The 25,654-nt window shown below is 34.5% G+C and overlaps 4 protein-coding genes across 5 annotated transcripts; 1 reads left to right on the top strand and 3 right to left on the bottom strand.

Moving 5' to 3' along the window:
* The first annotated feature begins 5,457 nt into the window (after positions 1–5,457).
* LOC111315674 (putative membrane-associated kinase regulator 2) lies at positions 5,458–7,458 on the top strand. Its single transcript, XM_022917584.2, has 2 exons — positions 5,458–6,864; positions 6,970–7,458. Exons 1-2 carry the CDS (start codon positions 5,646–5,648, stop codon positions 7,068–7,070), a joined length of 1,320 nt encoding a protein of 439 aa, XP_022773319.2. The 5' UTR covers positions 5,458–5,645; the 3' UTR covers positions 7,071–7,458.
* A 3,438-nt stretch (positions 7,459–10,896) lies between these two features.
* On the bottom strand, positions 10,897–11,879 carry LOC111315668 (late embryogenesis abundant protein At1g64065-like). Its single transcript, XM_022917572.2, has one exon. The coding sequence runs from the start codon at positions 11,768–11,770 to the stop codon at positions 11,117–11,119; it is 654 nt and encodes a 217-aa protein (XP_022773307.1). The 5' UTR covers positions 11,771–11,879; the 3' UTR covers positions 10,897–11,116.
* A 1,374-nt stretch (positions 11,880–13,253) lies between these two features.
* On the bottom strand, positions 13,254–14,226 carry LOC111302492 (late embryogenesis abundant protein At1g64065-like). The gene has a single exon (XM_022898375.2). It carries the CDS (start codon positions 13,978–13,980, stop codon positions 13,408–13,410), a length of 573 nt encoding a protein of 190 aa, XP_022754110.2. The 5' UTR covers positions 13,981–14,226; the 3' UTR covers positions 13,254–13,407.
* A 1,526-nt stretch (positions 14,227–15,752) lies between these two features.
* On the bottom strand, positions 15,753–25,407 carry LOC111306955 (respiratory burst oxidase homolog protein A-like). Of its 2 annotated transcripts, none has more exons than XM_022905018.2 (14): positions 24,466–25,407; positions 24,178–24,337; positions 23,440–23,488; positions 22,887–23,000; positions 21,277–21,699; positions 18,830–19,216; positions 18,616–18,711; positions 18,333–18,448; positions 17,804–17,971; positions 17,523–17,682; positions 17,218–17,415; positions 17,000–17,128; positions 16,690–16,768; positions 15,753–16,597 (listed from the first exon to the last, which is right to left on the bottom strand). In XM_022905018.2, exons 1-14 carry the CDS (start codon positions 25,061–25,063, stop codon positions 16,488–16,490), a joined length of 2,787 nt encoding a protein of 928 aa, XP_022760753.2. In that variant the 5' UTR covers positions 25,064–25,407; the 3' UTR covers positions 15,753–16,487. The 2 variants fall into 2 exon arrangements, with proteins under 2 accessions (XP_022760753.2, XP_089621641.1); XM_089765515.1 differs by having other exon boundaries at positions 16,436–16,597; positions 17,526–17,682; positions 24,466–25,275.
* Between the last annotated feature and the right edge of the window lie 247 nt (positions 25,408–25,654).

Here is a 25,654-nt window from a genome sequence, read left to right as displayed (position 1 = left end):
AACACAATTCAAGCTTTTATAACAAATCTGATCTATACGCCTTCAAAAAGCAAATGATTCAGAAAATTGTGGGGTCAGGAGACAAATGCAAGCAAAGCTGATAAATTTCTGCACCCATCTGTACCTGGACAGAGTATGCCCTGATATTGCTTCAACCCAAATTTTTCATTTTTCGTAATGATTGGGTGGAGAGAAACTAAAATGTGTAATTTGGGATATTCATCCAAGGAGCATGCAGGCATCTCATTAGCAAATAATCGTTAACATGATGATGATGATGTCCAAGTAAAATGTGGGTTTCCCATCACTTTAAAGTCATTAGCTATTATGTAGGCTAAGTTTAACTTCAAATGTTGGACATCTATAAAGCAAATAAGTTAGTCGTTGTCTTGCCATATATGAAACTAAATACAGCCACCCTACCTTCAAGACCAAGCAAGACTAGATCAGCAAGTAGGATTTCAGCTTCAGTGATCACTCCAAATTCTCATTTTCCCCATTGCCATAATAATAACCTTGTGATAGTCAACAAAATATTTTTACTCTCCCCACCGTCTGTATATCTACTACTTTCACTTTCCTAAAACAAAGTGCTTTGAAACAGACTGACCATTTTTTTTAAAGTGTTGGTGGCTAGTAGACTATATTATATCAGTACTTAGAGAATCAACAGATGTGAGAACTAAACAGCATATCTCTCACCAACTAGCATGATCATTAATTAGTTAACCAATTAAGGGAACTTTTGTCATGGATTAACCTTAAGGACCATCCTTTGGTCATAGACTGCACCACTTCACGGCTTGTTATGAATACCAATCTAGGTTTAACCACCAAGATTGTGTTCAAATCTTTTGACAGATAAGTCATCAATTGCAACGCTCTAATTTCATGTCAAGATATTTTAAAGATCTATTATGATAAATATATATATATATATATATAAAATCTTAAATTCAAATTTATGAGGTGATTTTTTTGAGATAAAATTATGAGGCTTTGAGTTCAAAACAGATAATATATCGTAAATTAAGTGCGAGTCTCCACAAATAATATCAAAACGTTCACTAGTCGAATTGGAGTTAAGTGTTACAACATGTAAGTCACCTTTAAAATCTTAACCTTTAATGTGAACTTATAAACTGTGTGTACTTTGTGTTAGGCTTATTTAAATTTGGTGTGATTTGATAAATCTATAGGTTTTGTGTTGGATTTAATGGGGATGTCAAATTTTAACAAGAAGAGTTTGTAACGTCTTAATTCACATCAAGATACTTTGAGGATTTATTATGATATACATGTAGAGATTTAAACCCAAACTTAAAAATTTTTTTCACATAATAAAATCGTAAAATCTTTAAGTTAAAGCAGACAATATCATTGAATGCGGGTTTCCACATCAATATATAGCAAATTTTACTAATCAAGGTGAATAAAACCTTGCATATGTAGAACCAAATTCTATGTTTGCGGAAGTTAAGTTCTCCAAAACCCCAATCAATGATCATTCTACCTAAACATGTTCTCTGAATTTGGGTTTACCTTCAATTGAATCTAGACATCATTCACAAATTATTGCAATAAATGACAAAATCGCAATTTTGCATCTCAGTCTATAGAATCCTACAAAACAACTAATCATCAGCAAGAATCTCTTGATATTTTATATGCAGACACCAAAAACATTTAATTAATGGATTGACAGATACTCATAACCATGATTCTTTACCAAGATCCACCAACTACCCAAAAGACCAGACTGCAATTTTAACTCCCAACAGTTTTTCCTCACCATATTGCAAATAAAACGACTTTTTGTTTCTTGAATCTTGGTCAAGCAACTAAAAGGGACCATAACATTAAAGCAGGAAAAACATGCGTATTAAATTAAATGAATCAACATACATGAATTCTGCACGGATGAAACATATAAATAATGCAGAACAGACGACAACATACACACAGTTGAACAAAGCATGCATATAAGAAAGTCAACATCTCATCACAAGTTATGTTGCATAAGGCAGTAAAGTCTATAGAGACTTTCCTTTTCTTCACCCATAAACTTTTTTTTTTCTTCATTTTTGCAGAGAAAAAGAAGCTAAAGTGTTGGATGATCCTACAATACTAAACAAACTAAAAGCAGAAGCAAAGAAACAAAAAAAAAACAAATCTGCCAGAGAAAAGTATAGTAGGGAAGTATTGGAATTACCTGATTTGATGCTGTGAAGAGAGAAAAAGCCATGCTTTAACTGGCTTCACGAAAGCAGCTTGTACTTGGATACGCTTCCAGATAACAAAGACTTCAGCTTCAATTGCCTGAAGGTGCTCATTGACCATATTTGAAGCCAATTTCTGAGAGTTGTTTTTACTGGTTTGACCAAAATAACCATGTTGGAGGGTTATAATTTGAAGCTACCGTCCGCAGTCTTTGAAGGTTATAAGGGCACTGTTGTCATTCAAGTCAATGGAGGCTTTTCCATATGAATTTAAATGGTTTTGTTCGAGGCATATTACTTTGTTTGAGAAAAAAGAACATTTCAACGAATACACGCAAAGTACCATGTGCCTGGCTTCTCTTATCTACCAATAACTAGTTGCATAAATATATATATATATATATATATATATATTCTTTCTGTCATGACGTAAACTTGTCTGCTTACACTAGGAAAAAAAGAAAAATAATTAAATTGTGTGACAAATGCAAATTGGGTAAAGGATTGTGACCCCAAAAAAGGTGTTGGCAACCAGAGAGGGCCAAGATTTTTTTTCATATTATTAAAAAAAAAATGTTTCATATTCACACATGCCCTCAATCTTTTATACAAAATAAATTTAAATCATTAATCTTTTATTACATATAAATAAATTTAAAATAATAACGTGTAAAATAGCATACATGTCAAAATGATGCATAAGTTTTAATAAATTGTTTTATTTATTTTTTATCCAAATGATACCTACTTTTATATTATTTTATACATCATCTTACATGTTAATTGTATTATATAACCAATGGTTAGTCTTATTTAACTTAATTGGTTAAGGCCTTAAATTCATTTTATACAAAAGTTGAGGGTATATTCGGTATTAAAACTAAAAAATTAGAGAAAACTTTGCAATTGGGCCTTTTTGAAACTTAAAAGCAAGCCAGGAACCTTGGGCCTCGCTTCAGGGCTGAAAGATACTACAAAATTGGGCTGCACCTCTGCAGCCTGTAGACCAGAAAACAGAGTGATTTGGGCTTAGGGAGAAAATGATTTACCAACCCAATAAACCTCCAACTTTAATAAGAAGGTGGCAGTCGCCAAGATTTGGCTAAGTTCTTTATTAACCGTGTCAAATCCAATCGTGGTTGAGCGACCAGCAGAGCAACTATAAAGTACACACACAAAAAATAAAAAAAATCATGGAGCTAGAAATGGGATATGATTGAGCCTTAAACCTGAAAAGGAAGGGCTTGTTGTTTTCCACGAGAGAAGATGAAAGAAAAAGGGGAAGTAATGGGCCACCCTTCATATTCAAAAGGAAAGTAAGTGGGAACAAAAAATGCCAAGGCTGTGATTACCATCACAATATTAGTGGGGATATTCTAACATATAGTTTCAACAAATCATTGTTTTCCCAAAGTTTCTTGTGATTTATTGATGTAAATACAATGAATGTGGGGTCGGTTTTGAAACTTTTGTACCTGCCTCCAATTAACAAGACAAAATGGTTAGGAAATCAGGGGATTTTAGAGGGTAAGATCCCTTTTCCAAACTAAAGTAAAAGGTTACTCTAGTTCAGTAGAACCTAGATAGTTTCAGTTTTTATGCATATTTCTTTTTCATTTTCTTTCAAGAAGTTTGGCCTTACGTGTTCCTGAACCGGGAAGAGAAATTTTTACTGCCATTCATACATGCATGCGCCTCTGATATGAACCCTAAACTAGTACTAGTTTAATAAGGTCAAGTTTTTGGGCTAGCTGCGGAAAAACCTACCCAACAATAGAGTTTTTTACTTACTTTGTTGAAAGATTGCGGCCCTTTAAAAAGGTGCTAAACCATGTGGAAGAATGTGGGAATATCAGTTACTGATTCGATCAATTGCGACGGATGCTTTTAAAACTTAAAATATACCCGATTCTATCTATTGGACCAATAATCCATTGATAATATAGTAGTAGTAGTAGCTTGGAAGCAGCAGGTAGGTAGCTACATTTAAGAGTAAAGGGGGTTGTTCTGTCACTTCCATGGGACCCTTTTCCGAAGAAAACTTCCCTCAAGTAATAAAACTATGGTGGTTGTCCATACATCGGACGGTTGCTATCAATCTCTCTTTCTCTCTCTCTCTCTCTCTCTCGCTCGAAATGCGGCAGATGGGCAGTCCCTTATCTTTTTGTTGTTATTGAAATCCAGAAATCCAGAACCAGACTTTATCCTTCGTGTAAGGAAACTTCACTCTTTTTCGTTGAGATACATATAATGTCAAAAGAAGGATATGGGTTATGGCCATCAGGCTGAACTAGCAAACTCTCGAGCTCAAAGCTTTTTTTCTAGTGAAAGTCTCGATCGGAAGTGGATTTATGCAAAGGTCCCCTACATGGGCACATGATTTTTCTACGGAAGTATAGCCAATTCGGATTCTGCAGCTCGCAGGGGCTTGGTCCCCGGGATTTGTCCTTTTCGTCTGTAAAAGTAACTGTGAATTAAACTCAGACCTAGGCTAAAGTTTAAAGTCAACAGTAGATGATAGCTTCAAGAATCACTGTTCTTCCTTTGATAATTTGTGTAAAATTTTACTATGAAACAACAATCATGTATATAGTAATTCGCTAAGTCGATGAACTACCGTGTCGGTGCCACAATTAACACATACAATCTTACCATGTAAAAGAGAGGGATGTTCAAAAAAAAAAAGGTGAATTTTCATAGTATTAAATATGTTTTTCTTATATTTTTAGGTATAACATCATAAACCATATGATTCCATAATGATTTGAGGTTTTAAATTATCACAAAAGATTCACAAATTTGTGTAATTATGAACTAAAAAATCACAGTTCGAGAATAAAAGGAGAGTTAAAAAGAGTATTATCCAACTCATTCAACAAATGAACTTGCTATAAAACAAAAAGGATGGGTAGAGATGCAGAACTTATTACCTTGCCAACAACCAGCAAAAATACAGTAAAACCACGTAAAAGATAAAACATTTTACGGTATATTAGTAGTACATAGTGTATGTACACACACTTCCCCTCTCTCTTCTCTTATAACTCTGTCTTCTGTCATTTTTTTTTTTCTGAGCATTTCAGACTGCTCTCACATGACTGACCTGCTGGTTGCTGCAGCCACGTATATAGTACAAGACAAAATAGAGGCCAACACTCTTCCTCTCTTTCTTTCTCTCTTTACTCTCCTTTTCTCTTCCTTGGTAAAAAAGCTGGCCCGTCCTCTGTTCACTACTGTCACACCCACTTCCCATTAATAACCCTGAAGCCTCCGCCTTCTTTCTCTAATTCTCTCTAACACAAAAAAAAAAAAAATCCCTTCTTTTCCTTTTCTTGTTTTTATTTTAGTCCTCTACACTAAAATCCATCTTCAGGAAGGACTCAAAATTTGTGTTTTTGTTTTTTTCTTATTCTGGCTCTCCCAACAATGGAAGCTTTTAGCTTGCTTAAGTATTGGAGAGGGGGTGGTACTACTGGTGGAGCTGGCGGTAATTCTTGCGTTAATGCACGTTCGACCGCCACCGCCTCCGACACAACTACGATTGTGACGGCAGTGACTACTCATCAGGCGGTTGATGCGGATGATGATGACGACGACGATGATGGGCCTTTCTTTGACCTAGAATTTGCGGTTCCTGAAGAGGATGAAACGGAGGAAAACGAAGAGATTGATGAAGGAGATAATGTTGAAGATGGAGAAAGTGAGGATCTAAACGACGACGTTGATTCAAAATCCGATGATGGCTGCTCAGATGGTGAAACAGAGTTAAATTTTACACTCTCCTCTGGCTCCAGCGACGATCATTCTGATCCAAACTTGACCTTATCTCCTTCTGATGATTTGTTCTTTAAAGGAAGACTAGTACCCATTGAGCCAAACTCTTCTTTAGACTCAAAGCCTCCCCAATTCCCTGTCTCATTGTTGAAATCAGCCACCAAGTTTCGAGTTATGTTGTTAAGGTTCAAGAAATCAAAGCTTAACTCAACTGAAAAAACAGAGTCGGCTTCAGCTAATGGCTCTGTTTCTGTACCCGCAGCTGCACCAAAAATACAAGAAACAACCCAAGAGGAAAACAACAATAACAACAAGAACAAGTTTTTCACTGTGAAATTTAAGGTTGAAGATGTTCCTATAATGTCTTTGTTTTCCAGAGACAACAGCAAGTCCCAGAAACAACAGAGCTCCGAATACTCTTTTTCTGATGAAAAGAAATTCTCCAAAGATGTAATGCAAAAATATTTAAAGAAAGTTAAGCCTTTTTACGTTAGGGTTTCAAGAAAATACGCTGAGAAGTTAAGGTTTTCAGGGCAGTTAAGCTTTGGCTCTTTAAAACCTGCAATGCCACCGTCTACAGCGACTCAGAAATCTGTTTCGGGGAAGGTAACGACGGCGGAGAAGGGACAGGTGGAGATGGAGGTTGGGGAGAGTCAGGTGAATGGGAAGAACCTCAAGCAGGTGAATATTCCAGCTGGACTTAGAGTTGTTTGTAATCATTTGGGAAAGAGTAGATCAGCTTCCTCCGCCGTGGCGGCGGCTCCTCCTGCGCCGGCTTTGTCTAAGAGGAGAGATGATTCTCTGTTGCAGCAACAGGATGGAATCCAAAGCGCCATCTTGCATTGCAAGAGATCCTTTAATGGCTCTCGAGGTATTTTGTTTAAAGCTCATCACTTTACTTAAAGGTGACCCTTTTTTTTCTTATTAATTCTGTTTCTGGATGAGTTTTGAATCTTTTTTTTTCTATCTGCCATAGATTCTTCAGAGTCTACCGTGTTGCCAAGGTCTGTGAGTGACCCAACTCATGAAAAGTCAAATACTTTGTCAAGAACATCACCAGTTAAAGCTAAAGAATGAAGAATGCTGGAAACCCCAGTCTCCGTAAGTTTTAAGATCGGCTCGCAAAAGAAATATAAAAAGAAACAAAAGGCGGGAAAATTTGTCCTTTATCAGTGAATCAATCCTGTATTAATATTTCAGGACAAGGAAATCAGTTTTCACCTCTCAGTTGATTATCTTTCTGTAAATAAATGTTTTTCTTTAGTAGATAATGAATTTTTACTAGTAGTATTAGATAAAAGGGAAAAATGAGCAGCAGCTTATTTGTGAAGATGACTGGTTAGTAGTAGCTAGTTGGTCTCTTCTGCTCTCTCTCTTTCTCTCCATGATGTATGTAAAGCTCCTCTTTCTGTGAAAGTGAGAGAAGAATCAGATCTTTGTTATGAAGGCTTCATTGTTATCAGCTAATTTTGCGTTTTTTTTTTCCTTTTAATTTGTATTTCTTATTCCTGGGTCCCGGAGTCGGGACAAAATACTGTCTTTAGTGGTCAGAGAAGTGGGAAAGTGGAAACCAAAACAGTTAAAAAATAGATTTGAGGTTTTGACAAAAAGACCGACACAATAGGGTTAACGATTGGGCAGCAGCAGATTAGGGTAAAGTAGAAAGAAAGGGAATGGGCAACGGCATATGGGTTGGCATCTCCATCACGGCAAAAATTCCAACATTTTTATCTTTCTTTTTTTAGTCTGTGGAGCAGTCCACGTACGAGTTCTCTCATGGACTCGTTCCTTGGTTCTTGCTTAATTTTTTTTTCCCATTAGCTTTGGCCTAATCATGTATTGGAACTCGAGAAGACATGGATGTTGATGATGCGTCCCATTTTTTCTCTTTGGTGTTGTGAAATAACTTAGGAGATTCAGTTTGTCTCCCGGGCGGCAGTATTGGGTCAAAAGCGCTGCTGAGTGCCTGCCTGGTGCTTTGTCGTTTTGGCCAATAGTCGGCTTCTTACCGATTAATTTTTACCAACAGCAGCTATTTGCCCAAACTTTTGTTGCTCAAGCTTCCATTATATGAACTTAATTCTTCGTTTACTTAGTAAAATCGTAAAAAGAAATGAAACTAACAAATTCTTAGGAAAGAAAATGAAGAGAATGTTGTAGGGTAATAAATCGAGTAAATGATTGAAGTAAGAATCTTTTGGTTTTGGTGTCTGAAGCAGCATGCCCGAAAAACTTGATAACGGCATTGTTTTGTTCGCACAATACTTTGACTAATGCATTAGAAAGTTTAAATGGGCTTTCTAATCAGACTAAAGATTGAAGCACGCCGCACAACCTTTTTCAATTTCTCTCTCCAAAAAAACAAAGCAAAGAATCTATAATTATTAGTTCTTTGCAATCTTTTTTAGGCATAAGTGTACCATATTAGCCTCTGTTTGTCGGAAGAAGTGTTCAATGCATGTTGAGTGAGCCATTCTTTAGTGTTTATGATCTTTCGCGGATCATAAGCTTACTTCAAACAAGTTTTGTAATTGTCAACATGATCCTGGCCAATTTCTTCGAAGGTTTGGCTTCCACTACCTGACCAAGTAGTAACCAGGATGGTTTGTCTGATAGGAGACGATTAGATGAGGGCGGATATTAATAAATGCACTGTATTTGGTTTTGGATATCCGAGAGAAACATGTTAGCACTCGGCAGATTTTAACCTATATTGTAACTGCTATAGGGGACAGATCCCCTCAAAATGCCTGCATGGATGGCTTTTTGAGGCTGATTCATGAACATGGAAACTACTCTTTGTTTTCTCGATTTCATAAATGGATGTTTGAAACACAAATTTCACCATCCATGACAATTGCGACTGTTTTAAGGGGCACATACGCCCATCAAGAGCCCGCATGTGCGAGAGGGAGTGAGGGGATGCTTTTCCCCCCTTAATTGAGATTTGATAGTGATTAAACAGGCGTGATTCATGCAACCACTGAGAATTTTGCATTTTAATAGAGGCAAATGAGATTAATGCAGATTAAGGTTTTTTTTTTTTTTTTTTTTTTGGAAGTTATAAGTGGAAAAATGCATGGACTTGAAAAGGCTTGACAAAGTCCCCAAACAAGTTCTCATCAGCCTGAGGAAGAAAGATTGGCACTGCTTCCCGGGATGATTTAGCTCTTTAAAGTTGCTAGCTTAATAAGAATACAAATTTAACTCATTTATGTAATATATATATAAAAAATTAATATTCAACAAATTTAACATTAAAATTTCAGTAACTACAAATTTTTTTTTTAATTCTTATATTATGACGATGCTAGCCCAACAAGCAATTAAGCACGTAGGTCATTTTGAAAAAAAAAGAATATACATATAATTTAAAATTAAATTATATATTTCGTATGTGAACATGATTTAAGTATTTTCTCAATGATTTTGACATCACTTTTCTATTTAAACATTTTAATAATCTCCTAAGAAAAACTAATTATAAAAATATGTAAAAAAAAATTATCATATATATATTAATAGTGAATAAAAAAATAATAAAAAAGTGAGACGCATATAGAGATGATAATCTATCTTAACGAGAAGCTCTTAGGATTGATTTTTTTTTAAAATTATATTTTGAGTCGTGTCAAATAATAATAAAAAAATTAAGATAAAATCGAGATTGTGTTTTAGATAAACCTGTCTTGATCTTATTTGATATATATATAATTTTTTTAATTAATTATATTTAATTAATTATTTTATATTTATATTAAAAATTAATATTGTATTAATTTTATGTTTAATCAAATCGAATATAATATTATATAATATCAAATTAGATCTTATCAAATTTTAATATTAAAAAAATAAAAAATTATTAAATTAAATTCTATTATTATGGATATAAAATCAGATCAATTGACTCGATCTCTTGTCATCCATAGATGGATAGATGGATAGCAGATTTTAATCTTATAGAATTAAAAAATTTACTTTTAAGTGAATAAAAAACGACTTTTTTTCCTTTTCTCTTAAATTAAAATAAAAACTTGCTAAAAAAAGTTGTCGGCCGCGTTTTCCAGGTACGGCGGTTTGCGTTAAAATAAAAAGCTATGTCCTCTTTATGGGCCACGGCTGATGCAGTTGGTAAGGGAAAGTTGGCCAAGTTGACCCAACGAGGCTTATAAGAGCCAATGTCTTTCTCCTGAAAGGCCCAAATTATCAAAATTCCTGGGCCTCGCTATATTTTCAGAAACATTTGAACAAAAAAAATATTAAACAAAATTTTGCCAAAACGAACCATGCACAAAAACATTGGCCTTTTAACAGATTAATCAGAAAATCATACAACAGTCGAAGTGTCACGTTGGGGTTCTTCATTGAAGCATCAACTAAAAGTGTCACGTTCACATCAGTCCTGACTTGAGACTCCGTTTGGTAAAAAGTACTCCAGGGGCTGGATTGTTATAGAATCCATCCAGATCTTGAGATCCTGTATCCGAAAAACTCTGAAAAAAGGGACTAAAAGTAAAACAACCACGCGGCTTGAATCAATAAAGCGCCCAGATGCAGCCACTATACTGGATATATTTTCTCTTTTTCAGCTTCAAGGCTTCATCGTCGCTGCGAGCTTGGATATACCATATGGTAAGTGTTCTTAGTTTTGGTTTTTACAATGATGTTTTAGTTATTGCACATACAATATCATGAAGAAGTTGAGAAATTAATTCAGTTATTTGTCAAAGAGAGATTGCTTTCCATTGGATTTGGACGCCTATATATATCTTAATTACCAGCAGTTAATGAAATGGCTCCGTTAGTCCTATATGATTAAATCAGGATATTAAAGCTCTCAGTCTGTCTTCTTAAGTTCCCTTAATCTTGCTAAGAATCATAAATGTTAAAGAAAAGGAAGTAAGAACCAAAACCAGTAAGCATAAAATACAAAAATGAAATAAAAATTCAACAATAATAAATGTATATGATGACATCCTGTATAAGATGTATCTGTACACACAAGGAGATCGTCATCTAGCATATATAATGCTGTGAACAAAATAAATATATGTCGGCGTATAATTTCTCACATAACATAGTATTAAAAAAAACCAAAGAACTTGAAAACCAAGTTGTCGTCATTTGCAGTTCAGATCTTGGAGATTCCTTGTTGAAACATCGAATGTGAGGGTACAATTCATCTCTGGGGATTTCCTTTTCTTCATCAGTTTCATCAGTTCCACTTTTCCTGTCAACTTGGCATGGCTGTTCAATGTCAATATATTGGAACTCAGTTCAGAGGCAAGTCCTGTAGTGCTGGGCAATGCTCTGGAGTTTACTTCCACTGTAACATCCAATCTTTTGGTCGAACGAGCCCTGGCCCTGGCCTTAGGAATAATCGCCTCCCCTACTATTACACCATCGTACAGGAATGTCAGAGTACTGTAATCAAATCTGTAATGACCAAAATTGGTGTTTTTTACTGTAACTTGGGCAATGAACTTGAGGTCAAATGAAGGAGCAGCAGCAGCAGTGCCGGTGTTATTAGTTTCCATTGTTTCAATGGTGACTCTTCCAATTCTCACCTTTGGGTTCTTAACCCGCATGACAGTTAGTGCAAAAACCAGGATGACAATAGTTTGGAACACCACAAAAGCGGCAATATACACAGCATATTTGATTCTTTTCTTTCTTTTGAGCTCTTCCAATTGCAAACTGGCTGATTCTCCATCACTTCTCGGGTGCTCGTTGGCCGGTGCTAGGGGATGCATCTGCTGGTCTTTCTCAGCCATTTTTCTTTTGCTAGCTCAGAAACTGAAAAGAAAAATATTCTCTAATTTATCACTTTTCTTGATGTTTAAACTGAATTGAGAAAGTTTGTGGCAACTTCACCAAAGCAATCTGATATATATAGTACTCCAAAATCATTAGGGCGGTGAATTTAACATAGAAATAAACAAATTGTCATAGTGAAATATTGATGGTCAGAGAGGTTCCCCGAAATGGGAATGAAACGAAGAGTCTTTGTTTTTGTTCAAGCATTAAACGCGTGTAAGATTGGACTTTTTGACATTCATTCTAGATGGCCCCTTGACTTTGTTAAATGGTAAGAACTTCTCATCGTTAGGTTTCAAATTCTATTCAATCCGTTAATTGGACTAGAAAATATATTAGATATTTATCAGGGTATTATATTATTTTAAATTATTAGAAATTAATCGTTAATATTTAAATTATAAATTTGTACAGTTTATCCACAGATCACGTAATTGTTATTATATAATATTATATTTTTAATATTATAAGATAAAGAATTAAACAAGTTGCATCTTTTGAAGTGAAAACAAATATAAAAATTAGAATATTGAGAGGGACAAAAGAGTTATGTCTTCTTATTTATGTTTATGGCAATAACATTCATGTTTATTTATCGTTGAACAATTCTTTTGGGAAGACGTAGAAATGAAGGCTTTGAACATTAGAGGTGAAGAAATTAACTCCTTTTTCCTTCCAAATCTGAACTATATTGGGTCACAGTCATAAACTGTGTTCAAGGGACTCTTCGGAGGGTCAGAATGGTGGGGGACTCGGACTAGTTTTGTTTGAATCGGTTCAGTTTGCAAAGATGTATGTTAGAAAGCTGCATTCATCTAAATCTAATTAAACAAAAGAAAAAAAAAAAAAACTTATAAAATTTCTTAATTTATTATGGTCAATAAAATGGAAAAAATATCTTTTTATTTGCAGGACTTATCTAACTGATTTCCATCAACTTTTATGAAATTATATGTACAAATTAAAATTAATTAATAAACATGACATAACAAATTAATTAAATAGATTAATAAAATAACAACAAATTGAATGAAAAAAATTCACATATGATAAGATTTTATTCAATGAAATCCTTTTATTATGATTAAATTATTATTAATAAATATCAAGGTTTTTATGATAATTTATTCATATTTATTTAAATTATAGATGATTTTTTGCTATGATATCAAAACTCCTTTCACTTAACTTATTTCAATATCACATTGCAACTCTCTCTTATTTTGTTGAGTTAAATTTCAAGATAATTTTTTTTTTACATAATTTATATATATTAAGAATTAAGTGATTCAAACTCAATTTTTCAATAAGAAAAAATTATGTATTAACCATTAAACCAAATCTTCGGATAATGTTTGCTACATAAATTTTAAGATAATAAACATAAACAAACTTTGTTTACCATCAAAGGATAGTTTTATTCTTAAGTAGAGATTAACAAAATTTCTAACAAAAGAGGATAGTATTTATTTCTTTATTTCAACACATAATAATGTATCTAATATATATAGAAGTAGAAAAAGTATTAAAAAGAAAAGGTCGACTGAAGCGAAACATAAATAAAAGAAAAACAATCTATCCAACAGCTGAAATTTCATTCGCAATCCAAATCCTGAAGAGCATGGCTGGTCAAATTCACAGTCATAGTGCAATTCATCTCTGCAGTCTTGCTTTTCTTCATCATCTTCATCAAAGTCACCTTCCCTCTCAACCTCGCCACTCCGGCCAACCTCAAAGTCCCACTGCTCAACTCAGTACGAAGCTCATCATTTCCATCAGATATAGCACTTGAGCTTACAATATCAACCGCCACATTCATCCTCTTAGTCTTCCTAGCACGGGCACGGCTCTTGATGATTTCACCACGACCCACCACCACGCTTCCGAAGGTAATGTTAGCAGTGGTATTTTCAAACCGGAAGTGACCAAAATTCGTGTTCTTCACTGCGATTTCCATGATCAGTGTCATGTTGAAGTGAGGGGCTCCCGAAGCATTATAGTTGAGATTTTGGACCGTCACGGATCTTACCCTAACCCTAGGAGTCTTGATACGCATGACCGTTAACGCGAAAACAAGAATTATGATGGTTTGAAAGACAACCCCAGCAACGATATATGCATAACATTTCATGTTTTGCATTTTCTTGTACTTCTCCGATTCCAACATGGCTGGACTTGTTTTAACTAAGATCAGAGAAAAGTGGGTTCAAATGATGTTTGATCGGCTAAGTACCTGAGTGCTGGAGATTAATTTGTGCTTGTGGGTATCATAAATACTTATAGGTAGCGGTGGCCAAAGGAACAGATTTATAATAAAGTTTTCATCTCGATCAATGAAAATGGAGGAAGATGCTATGAAATGATTTGCTCATACAGCGTGTGGAAAAAATATAAATATATCTTGGCAGCCAATGTAGATTTTCACAACTGAGGTGTTGGAACGATATTGAAAAAACGACTTGGACAGAAGTTTCGGATCCAAAAGTTCAAACAATTAAACTTAATTTGAATTTACCAATTTCGGAGACTTTAGAGACAAGTAAATTATATAGTACGGTAAGTTAGAAGAAACGACGGGGTATTTCAGACTGACCAAAACAACTGATAGGGAACCACAAGCCCTATTAATTAGTATTAAATTTTTGGTGGCTTCAAGAATTCAAAGAAAATGCATTTACCTCAGTTATCTTGGTCGTGTAACAAACAATTTGCGTTTTTCATATTGGTCTAGAGTCCTCTAATGCGTGTTGATCCTACCAATTTAATTAGATTAAGAAATACTATAAACATAAACATGATATAAAAAAAATAAAAAAAATTATATGAATTAAAATTTTAATAATAATTATATATAAATTTAATAAAATAAAATATATATTTTATATTTTTATATTAACACGATGCGTAATTTTTAATATAAATATATAAATTTTAATAGTTTATATAATAATAATATATGAATCATTAGGTTTACATGTAACCCTTTTATGAGAGTATATGACCTTATTATATCAATAATAATAGAGAAAAAAAAATCAAATCAAAGGGGAATTAAACCTTAAATCATTTGGGAGAATTAGCCTATCCTCAACTATATATCCCTCACATCAAATACAATTACCCTTAATAGTTAATTGAGGTTTTAGAAGGGGAAGAACGTGGATGGAAGCAACCTCAATATTATGCATAGTGATACCTCCTTTCTGGACCTCTATGGGAGAAAAAAGTACAAGAAGAGAAGCAAAGGACATGATTCAAGCTTAATTAATTGAATAATCATAGAGCTTATAAATGAAAACAAAAAAATCATTCATCATCAAAAGCAACACTGGAGTTCGTAAGTTGCGTTGGCCAAAAAAAAGTTGGTACGTTGCCAAACTTGGAGAAAAACCAGAGCAATGATTAGTAGTAGTACATTAGACAGCAGCCATTAAGGACTTGAGCAGCGCATTACATAGGCAGGCTGATTACATAGGCAGGTGAGGGAGAGAATTTGACAATGATATCAAAGCAATTTTAACTTCAAAATTAAATAAAAAATAAAAAATAAAAATCCAAGTGAATAAAGCTGAAAAAACAAATGAATATAAAAAAAATCCCCCGTTGAATTAAGCTACCGATACAGTTGCTCAAATAATTAATCTTGAGGGATGAGGATCTCTATTTTTCATTGGGCTGACGAGGCCTTATGTGATCTGTGGGCTAGGTATTGGAGCCCAATGGAAAAAAGGCCTATCTAAGAGAAATCAAATGGGCTATATTTCGGATCAAGGCTCTTGTTGTGCTGTAATTACCATCTAATGAAGTACAAGGGTGAAAAAAAAAAAAAGAAAAAGCTCTCTCCAAATGGAACCACACTGCCATAATATATACTATAGAACTGCAAATTTCGAGGTTTAGTGTCAAAGTTGATTATTTATTGTTTGACGGAAATATATAAAAGAAGAAAAGAAATTGTTGAAATTATATTATATAACTGATCGTATACATTTACATTTACACAATAACTATATATATAAAAGAAAAACCCTTTCCATTGAATCTGTATTAAACATCAAGATAAAACTAGCAAAATTAATTAACTTACAAAAGGTGTGAACATCTGATCCTTATTGGAATAAAATACGTAATAGCAGCTTGAAATCTTCATCGGCACGACATTGTAGAAGGATTCTTCCCTGGAAAAATTGGAACGTTTCAAAAAGACAAAATTCCAGGCATCCCCTCTGCTTTTCAAAGTTGTCCTCGTTCTAATCCACCTATGAATGGCTTACCAGTCATGCCTGACCTGGCTTTATCATTTCATTATCACCAGCGTCAACCTCTACATTAAATTGCATGCAGCTGTACGGCACTCATCCCTTGCTCGCCATACATTTCAGTCTCTCTCCGTACTTGCGCCACGAGTCAAATGAAGAAGTACGCCTTTGAATTCCAAGCCATTTCCCAAAACCATTAACTTTTTCTTTTTCCCATTCTTTTTTTGTGGGTATTAAAAGATAGACCTAAATGAAATATATATTTAAAGAGAGACCTAAATAAAAATATATTTGATAATTTTTTTCTTCTTTTTTTTTTTTTTCTCTCTTTTCTATTGTAACTGTACAGCAACGACTCCTATCTTGGCTTACTGCAAAATTTCTTATTTCTATTTACTCCCATGATCATTCTTTTTTAAAAATGCTCCTTGTGGAATTCAAATTTAGTGGAACCTTTTTGGTTGAACTCGTAGCAGAGTTTGCTAAGTTCTTTAGCCAAAACCGGAGCACCGCAGTAAAAGACTCCTGCTCCACCACAATAAAACCACCACCACCAACAATATAAGAAGACACAGAAGATTGCCATTTTAATTTGCTTTTATAGAATTGGGGCTCACCTATCCTTGCATTGCAGTGCTTGGAACTTAGTTTAGAGAGGACGTTCTTCCATTTAGGCCTTGCAAAATGGGTCCGCACCTGATAATGGAAAAGAGGAACTGTTGCTATGTATTTATGTTTAAAAGTTTGTAACAGTCGCACTATTTTTAATGCATGGGAAACACCCGTGATTTGCAGAGCGAATTTGTGACAGAAACAGATTGCAGAGTCTCATCATAAAGGTTTTGGATGTGATGTTCAGAATCCTAAAAGACAATCAGTTGGTGGCATATGCTAACAGAATGAAAATGAAAGACAAAAAGATCTTACCCTGGTGCCGGAAACGATGTCAACTCCATTCTTGGCATGATTTAGTTCTTGGACCATGGTGATAAGAGCTGAACGTGCGTCTCCTTCCTCGTACACGCTAGTCAAATAGTTGTGCATTTCAATGACACCCTAGTGTTCAAAGTGACAAGTTAGTAACACCTTAAGATTTTCTAAGAAAATTAAGAATACAAAACTTTTAAGTTGATTAGTTCATTTACCCTTTTATCAAGTTCTGCAACTTCATTCATGACTCCTTTGAACCAATCAAATGAACCTTGCTCCCTGGTTACCCAATAAAAGTAAGCATTGGTCGTCTTAAGAGTTTTCTTCCGTTTTGGTGAAACTCTGTTGTGAGTGGTTGAATCATTGCTCCCAGTACTTAGGTCTGATGTCCTGCTGGTATCTGAGACCGAATCCTGAAAATGAAGAAGAATCATTGGATCTGATAATGAAACATCGAGAAACCATGATTTAGCCAAATAATAAGAAAAGCAGATTCTTTAACTTAGCAAGTGTTACTTACTGCCTGCTCCTCCATTTTGACAATGTTGTAAAGCAGATCTTTTAAGATGCTGATAAATGGTGTTGCACCAATTCCAAGGCCTACAAGTAACAAGACATCGTACTTCCGATAGTCTTGTGCCGGGGCACCATATGGCCCATCTATTAAGAGCTTTGGCAAACTGTTTTTCAGAGAAGAATATCAAGAATCATTTAAAAATACTAGATAATTCCTATAGATTCTAAATGCTTCTAAAAAAGAGAGAAAATGTTGAATATTAATAGAAGCCAAATAGATTAGACCTTTTCTTAGTTGTCTCATCAGCCCTGAGAAGGCCACTTTTCCCAGCTACAGGAGGTTCACAAACATCTGAGAATAGCCGTTTGAGCTCTTGGGTCCAGTCACCTAGCTGTCGGATATGAACACTAAGGTAGGAATCACCGGGAGCAGAGGTGATGGAAAATGGATGCCTGGTTCACAAAAAGAAATGCTCATGAGTAGAGAAAAAACTTGCATAATGCAAAATATACCCCTGCTCTCTCGATTGATCAAGCCACCCTTATCTCAAAACTGATTTAAGATTGCAACTATTGAAACATTTTGTATGTTAAACTTCCTTTTCATTCTTAAAAAGCGATCAAATACGATGAACCAGGTTCTTATCATATTACAGGATTATTGTTCACGGCAAATTGAATTTGCTTCTGATCTAACTAATGTCCATTCTCATCCTCTTCTATTTAAGGATTTATCTCTAGTGATATTATTCTTGAAGTGAAACAGCTGAAATCATCCCTAAAATATTATATATACTTTAAATTTTTTACTTACCACTCAAATGGGGAGACAGCAGGGCACTGGACAAACATGTACTGTCCACTCTTGTACCGAAATTGAGGTGGCTTAGATATTTGTAATGTAAGAACACCCCCGGGATAAATTGCAACCTATTTATTGAGAATGTGGGGGACAATAAGATCATCAGTCAAAATACATAGTGGCCTGGATTGAGACCTAAATTCAGGGTTCATTCGAAAAGGATCGCAAAGAGAAGCAAATTTCTGCAATCACTTGTCGTATATAATGAATCATAATTGACAGGAGTTAAGCTTACCTTCAAGAGCCGGACGGTATAGAAACCAGATCGGAAAAATCTCAGTGTCCTTTCTGCAGCATATAACAAAGCTGGAACAGCTAGGTACATCCAAGTCTGTAACCAGGAATTCCATTCCTTAAACTACAGTTACAGTTACTTAAAAAATAATATAAAATCCTGCTGTTAGAATTTCTCCAATCATTCGAGAAATGAATAAGATTTAAATATATACCGTCTTTCGGTACCATATGTGCTCGAGATAAAGGAATACACCATGGATGATAAGCAAGACGTAGACGATGACGAACAGGTGATGTGAGTACCAGAAGGCATTGAAGCCAGTGATTCTATCAAAGGGCTTGGGCAGCTTAATCAGGTTCCGCCGAAACCATCTTGTTGCCAGTGTAAATGCAATTGCCATGCAGATAATCATTAGAATTCCTGTCACTCCTTCAGCCCCTTTTACCAGGTCTATGTACGTTGGTTTATGACTTCCAAAGTCTTGGATTAGAAAATCACCATAGTCTTCAGTAGAAGACTTGAGCAGCCTCGGAAAATCGCAGGCAAGATGGTTAACAGCATGGAGAATGACTCCAATAACAATCGCTGCAGCTATAGCCTGCACAAATTCAATGGGACGAAGAGAGAACATAAAAAATGATCTAATCGGATGGGAATCATGAACAACTTTCAAACTTTAATAACAAAATACTCCATTAACAATTAGCAATGTTATTATGCAATGCATCAATTTTGCTTTTCTTTATGGGCTAATTTGCAAATGTTTGAATTGTTTTTAACTCAAGAACATGGTTAATTCAGGGATATAAAATAGTCAGTGCCATGAAAACCTTATATCCACTAGCTAACTCCGCTAACCTTATATTCATTCTACTAAATCCTATATATGTATATCTACATATATATATATATGTACATAAACATATATCTATGTTTATGTATATGTATGTATAAATGTGTGGGTGTGGGTGTGTGTGTGTGCATGTGTGTGTGTCAGTTTTGGCTCCATGGACCCAAGTACAGCAAAGATTACATTCTTCAGAACCTTTGAAGCTACAATTCCCTGAGCTACAGTAGAAAACAGGATAAATGATGCGGCTGATGGATTAAGTATCTGCTTCTTAATCATAAAACAACAAAGTATGCTGATCCATTGTTCTAGAGCCGTCACTTGCCATCTATGGGGGCACGTTTTATCAATCTAGTAAGTAATATCGAACCGTCCACGTCCAAGTAGGGAAAATGTCAAGCTATTGGGACACGAGAGTCTTGCAAGGAACTGAAATTAAGAATGCATATTATTGGCTTTAAAAAGGACCAGATTGAAAATCATTACGGTATATTTGAATTCATTGCTTATTTTAATTAATTTGTGCAATTATTTTTAAAATATAATATTTAGTAGATTTGAAATTTAAATGCCAAGATTTAAAATATTTTCTTTTATCTTGTAAAATTTTTTACAAAAATATTACAATATATTTACCTAATATGATAGGTTTACTTAGGCCAACTAGATGAGATGCGAAGGGAAATAAGTGCTTTAATAACTCAACCCAACCCCAAATTAATGAGCAAATTTTATGTAAAATGTAAATAATAAAAGTTAATTTCAATTTATTTTTAAAGATTTTTTAACTTTCAAATTTATTTATAAATGATGTGATAAATTGTGATTCAAAGATATTGTATAAACTTTATTAGTATATAAAGTTCATATACTATTAACACATTAGATATAAACTCTTTTGAGATTGAGTTGAGCTATTAAAGCTCTTATTTCCCTTCAGATCTCATCTAGCTGGCCTAAGTAAACCTATAAGTAAATATACTGTAATTTTTTGTTAAAAAAAATCACAGTTTGAGATAAAAAGAAACAATTGTAGATGCGGGATTCAAACTCAAAATCTATTAAGCTGCACAAATCAACTAAAGTAAGATATGGGCTCGAATACACTGTAATTAAATGCCCGTTATCTTCTTTTCTAAAATTTGATGTTGAAGGAACATTGGAATAGGAGAGAGAAAATAGAAGACTAACCCAGATAACATGATATTTTCTTCCGTGTATAAAAAGAAGAAAGAGTCTATTGCAAATGCAGGTTTTGCAATTTTGAGAAGCATTTAACCAAACCCAGATCCTGGCTATACGATTATAACATATGGAGACTTTGTTGGATAGCCTAGTACAGTATTTACCAGGTTTTTCGCTTCTAATATTCTATCTCCTAATTTCAACAATTAATTCCTTTTTGTTTCTTTGTTAGTGAAACTAAAACCTTGGTTTGTCTGTGAAAGTCGATGCTTTTGGTCACCACCAAAAAAAGCTAAAACAGTAAAACTACAATGTTTTAATTTCATGTATAGTATTAGTACCCTAATTTCTTCAACCACAAAAAAAAAGAAAACAAAAGATCTGTTTAGTTGTCAACTTTTGCTGCTTGATGCCCCCCACATAAATAGTCTTGTAGACATCACTGTTTTAAGTGGGAGAGAAAATAACGATCTATTATTGTCTTTTATGGCTGAAATTAACCCATCATATTGACTTCCATGATCAAGCCCCCCCACCAGGGACCCAGTCACCCAGAGGATAAACGTAAAGGAGAAGCAAAAAAGGTTAAAGAGAAAAAAGAGTTGGTATACAAGTATACGCACCTTGTGAAAGTTGATATTGTCGTCAAAAGGAACAAAAAGATTCAGCTTGGTGGACCTGAGCCAAGTGATGGTGTTTCTGCACACGGGCAAGAGGATAAGAGCCATGTTAAACTTCAAGGTCTCAGCTGCTCCCTTGGCAGTGAGGAGACAATAACGCATAACCTTAAAAGCATTCTTCTGTTTGTATTGAAAGAACTTCCAAGTAAAGAGCCCTATCATAATCAAAATCCACAATGACACGACCCATAACCTCTTCCAATTTTCTCCCAAATAGTACAGAAGTTTAGCGCTCATCCTTCTGATTCTGCTCTTCTTTCTCAATCCTTGTAAGTTTTGGCTAAGGGCTTGGCTTGTGTAGCTTAGGGCTTGACTGTAGCTCAGATACGTGTCCTTTTGCAAGAGAAGTGTCTCCAATTGCCACAGCTGCATCATTTTCATCAGTCATCATCCACCAAATCATACAATTATATTAAATGATCAGAAATTTCTAGGCATGCAAAGAACAGGATTATCTTGATTCTGTCAAGTGTCAACTCATTACACTATCAGTGATGCAGAATGGAGGACGCGCGCATGCGTGAATGAGTGAAGGAAACGCGTATTAGAGACGGCAATAACCAGAAAGCAAAGCTCACATGGGAACTCAACAGTGTCAGGTCCACAATTTGGCAGGACCACGAGTTCAAAACGGTCAATCATAGGATGGAGTTGGTCAGGACCCATAAAATCTATTACCAAATAACGTAAATACCCTTTGCTCAATACTCTTATCTCAACAACTTTGACAAGTAAAACAAAAGAAAAACATCAACATGCAAAAAATGAAAAAAATAAAGAAAAAAAATCAAATTCGAGGCAGATGCCAGACAGTGACCTGACAAGTTGATTTTGGCCTTTCGATACACTCTTTAATTATCACATGAAGATGAAGCAGTTAAAGAAAACAATACACTCACTGAAACTGAAGATTAAATGTGGTAAATATTCACTGGATAATCCTGTAATTTGAGAGATTAAAATGGAAAACATATTAGATAGGAGTATAATTTGGGCTGCACCATTTATTACGGAAAGGAACTTATTAACTTTTTCTCCACATGGAGCTCAAGCAAATTGGCCCAGACTCAGAAAAGGAAGTATTGGAAACTGTTCGACGACCTCAAATATAAGTTACTGTTTACCAACATAAGATGAGTTGAGCTGTCTCTGGTAAAACTGTAAAAGCTTGTTATTCTTGCTTTGATCATTCTTTCTTCATAACGGTTGAACAAAACCAGAACCAGATTGTTGGATCATTTTTCGCCTAACAAATACACTTTGGAAGAAAATGTCCAATTTAAGAACTGTTTCCTTTACTTATTGTTTTATAATATTCAAAACTCCATCTCCAATTGGATATCTTACTGAAACTAATTTATGATTGTGGAACCTAATTTGAAAACGAAGTCTGCAAAAGATCAATAATAATGTGTAGTATAATTATCTCAACTTGCTTTATTAAATTCTAGAACATCCCTTTTCTTGATGCCTTAAAAAAAGTCATGCAAAAAGCAAAGAAGGAAACATTTGGTCATGGAAATATCACTTTATCATATAAATAATGGACCCACCTCCATGTATCCAAGTCTTTCAGGGTCCAACTCTTCCATGATCAGAGCTGCATATTCTTCCGCCTGCTCCTTCAATCTCGATAGCTTGTTTGCTGAAGCACTTAGCACGATAATCTACACATCCCAGGAGGAAAATAAAAATTTAATAGACCAAAATGCCCCCACCAATCCCACTAAAAAGTTATTGATAAAAAAATGGAAGTGCCATCTGTCCTTATCTTTGAATAATGAATATCGATCTATTATATATTGGAGTAGATAGTTTTAAGAATTTCTTGTGATTTAAGGTCGGCCAATCCCTGCCTAACACTGATTATAATAAACCCAAACGACACCCTGTAACCAAGTCTTTAATCATTCATGATAAACTTTAAATCACTTCCCTCCGATAACGAAATGGCGGCCTGAAATTTTTTTTTTTCAAGAAAAAACTTTTAATTTTAGCGGAAGGGACAATAATTTTGGCTAATTTATGCATGTTGGGTTACAAAATTAGTTTAACGTGGCTCCCTAATGCAATTTTATTAAAGATTTGGAAAAGAATAATTTTTACCTCTTTTACTTCAGCCTCGGTAATTCTACCGTCTTCATTCTTGTCCACCCTGTAACATAAAGTAAACATCATATAATATAAGATTATAAAAATAAAATTCAAATATTAATCATTTAAATACTTACAAAAAGACGATTTTCTCTAACTTTCAATTTGCATCACTATTTATTGGTCTTTAAAATTATGAAGTTAAGCGGTTAGTTTAATAGAGAAATTCTTAAATGAAATTTTTAGGTGAAATTTATAAAGTTTTTAATTAAAAATAATTAAATTAAAATTAAAATTGAAAAGCAAAATTTATAGGTTAAAAATTCTCTTTACATAAATAAAATATGAACGAAATTTTTATAGTTAAATAAATATTGATTAAATTTAAATTATAAATAAAATTTTTAATTTTTTTTACACATTATTAATTTTTATATTAAATTTCTTAATCTATCTATTTAAATTTTTATTAAAAATTTTATTAAATCATTTTTAAGAAAAAATTTCACAAATTTTACCTCATTGTAACTTTTTTCCTAGTTTAATAAAAATAAAAACTTAAATTTTTAAATTTTAAATTTGAACCTATAAAAAAAATTTCAAACAGTCTCAAACAAAGTTGAGAGAGAGAGAGAGAGAGAGAGAGAGAGAACTTTAAGCTTTATTTATTAATTTAAAAATTGATTAATTAAAAAAACTTTATAATTAATTAAAAACTAGAATTAATAATAGTAGTTTAAAAATGCGTACATGTCGAAGAATATCTGAAGGCGAGAATCAAAACTTTGATCGGTGATTTGAGACCAATATTCATAAAGCTCATCTTTGCTAATTTTTTCAACTTGTAATCTCCTTCGTCTACTCAATGCATCGAACATCTCCAACGCAAATTCCTTCGAGTCCTTCATTCCTTGAAAAACAGTAAAAAACGAAAAAGAAAACGTCAATTACTAAATGGTGTTTGAAGATAGATTCAAGTTTAAGCGCTTAGGAAAATTGGATATGAAAGAAAAATGTGATGATGAAATGAATGATAACCTATGCATTGTGCGAAATCGGAGCGGAAGAGAAAGCCGTCTTTGGCGAGTTTGTTGAAATTGTTTTCAACTTCTTCCCATGCATTGGCTTTATTGTTACTTATAAATCTTAATCCTCGGAGTGCTTTTTGAGCCCCGGAGCGATTCCGGTCGAGTTGAGCTCGCTGCTTTCTAAGAGCTCGAGCGGCTAAAACCGAGTCTAATCCGGTTATAGTTTGAGCTGCGTGTCCGTAGCCCCATGAGAACTTGAGTAGTTCAGCTTTTAGCTCTTGTGAGAACTGCTTGGCTTTGGCTACGGCTTCCGCTTTTAGTTCTTGTGAAAACTGTCTCAATCTATTGGATGAGCTTCGCTTGATCGCCGGCGATCGTGAGCCAGAGGCCGGAGTATCCGCTCCGTCATCTACACTGATGACAGTGGCCGGCTCGACGCTTCGGAGTATGATGGTGTCATCGTCTTGGAGATCGAGAGTGACCTCGACGAACTCCTCGGCCGAGTTGGACTCAGTCCCCGGCGACGTCGTTGAACTGAGGATGGTTTTGGCGGGAATAGTGTCTGAGGCCCACCGCCTCTCGTGCGTCGGTAAAGAACCGCCTCTCATTGACCCAACAATATTAATTACACTCTGTTACTGTTGATGTTATTTTAAAGAAGCAGGAGTTAAATGAAAGTTTAGTTATTGAAGGAAAGAAAAAAAAAAGACAGAAGCTTTCAATATAAGGGGAGGGGAGAGGAAAAGCGGAGGGAATCTGAGGGAAAAGACAATAACGTTAGTGAGCTCTTGAGGATTGGGGAGTCTTTTTCCTGTCCGCTGTAATTTGATGTTTGGCTTCACGCGTTTATACTGATTTGGTTTGTTTGGAGAGGAAGTTGTGAGCTAGAAACTAGTAAGTAGGCAAACAAAGAAAGCCAGATGGGCAGTGAACATTTTAGGACGAAAGAAATATTAATTAATATAAATTTTCACAATTAAAATTTTAATTTACCGTGTTGCTTGGGTCTGCAAAGCCCTTCCTTTTTTCTTGTCTTTTCAACAAAGCTAATACTATTTTTAGTTATGTTTCTAAAAATAAAACAGAAATGCAAAAGAGATAATCACACTTTTAAACATGACATTCTCATTTTTAGCAAATTTGTGTGGTTCTCAAGCTTACAATTACATACATACTTGTAATCTCAGGAATTCTGTCTT

Source organism: Durio zibethinus, chromosome 9 (genome assembly GCF_047325235.1).
Source record: "Durio zibethinus cultivar Kanyao isolate XHJ-2024 chromosome 9, ASM4732523v1, whole genome shotgun sequence".
In the NCBI taxonomy this organism is placed as follows: Eukaryota; Viridiplantae; Streptophyta; class Magnoliopsida; order Malvales; family Malvaceae; genus Durio; species Durio zibethinus.
Note: the sequence above shows the minus strand (reverse complement) of the source record. Positions and strands in the feature narration are given on the sequence as shown.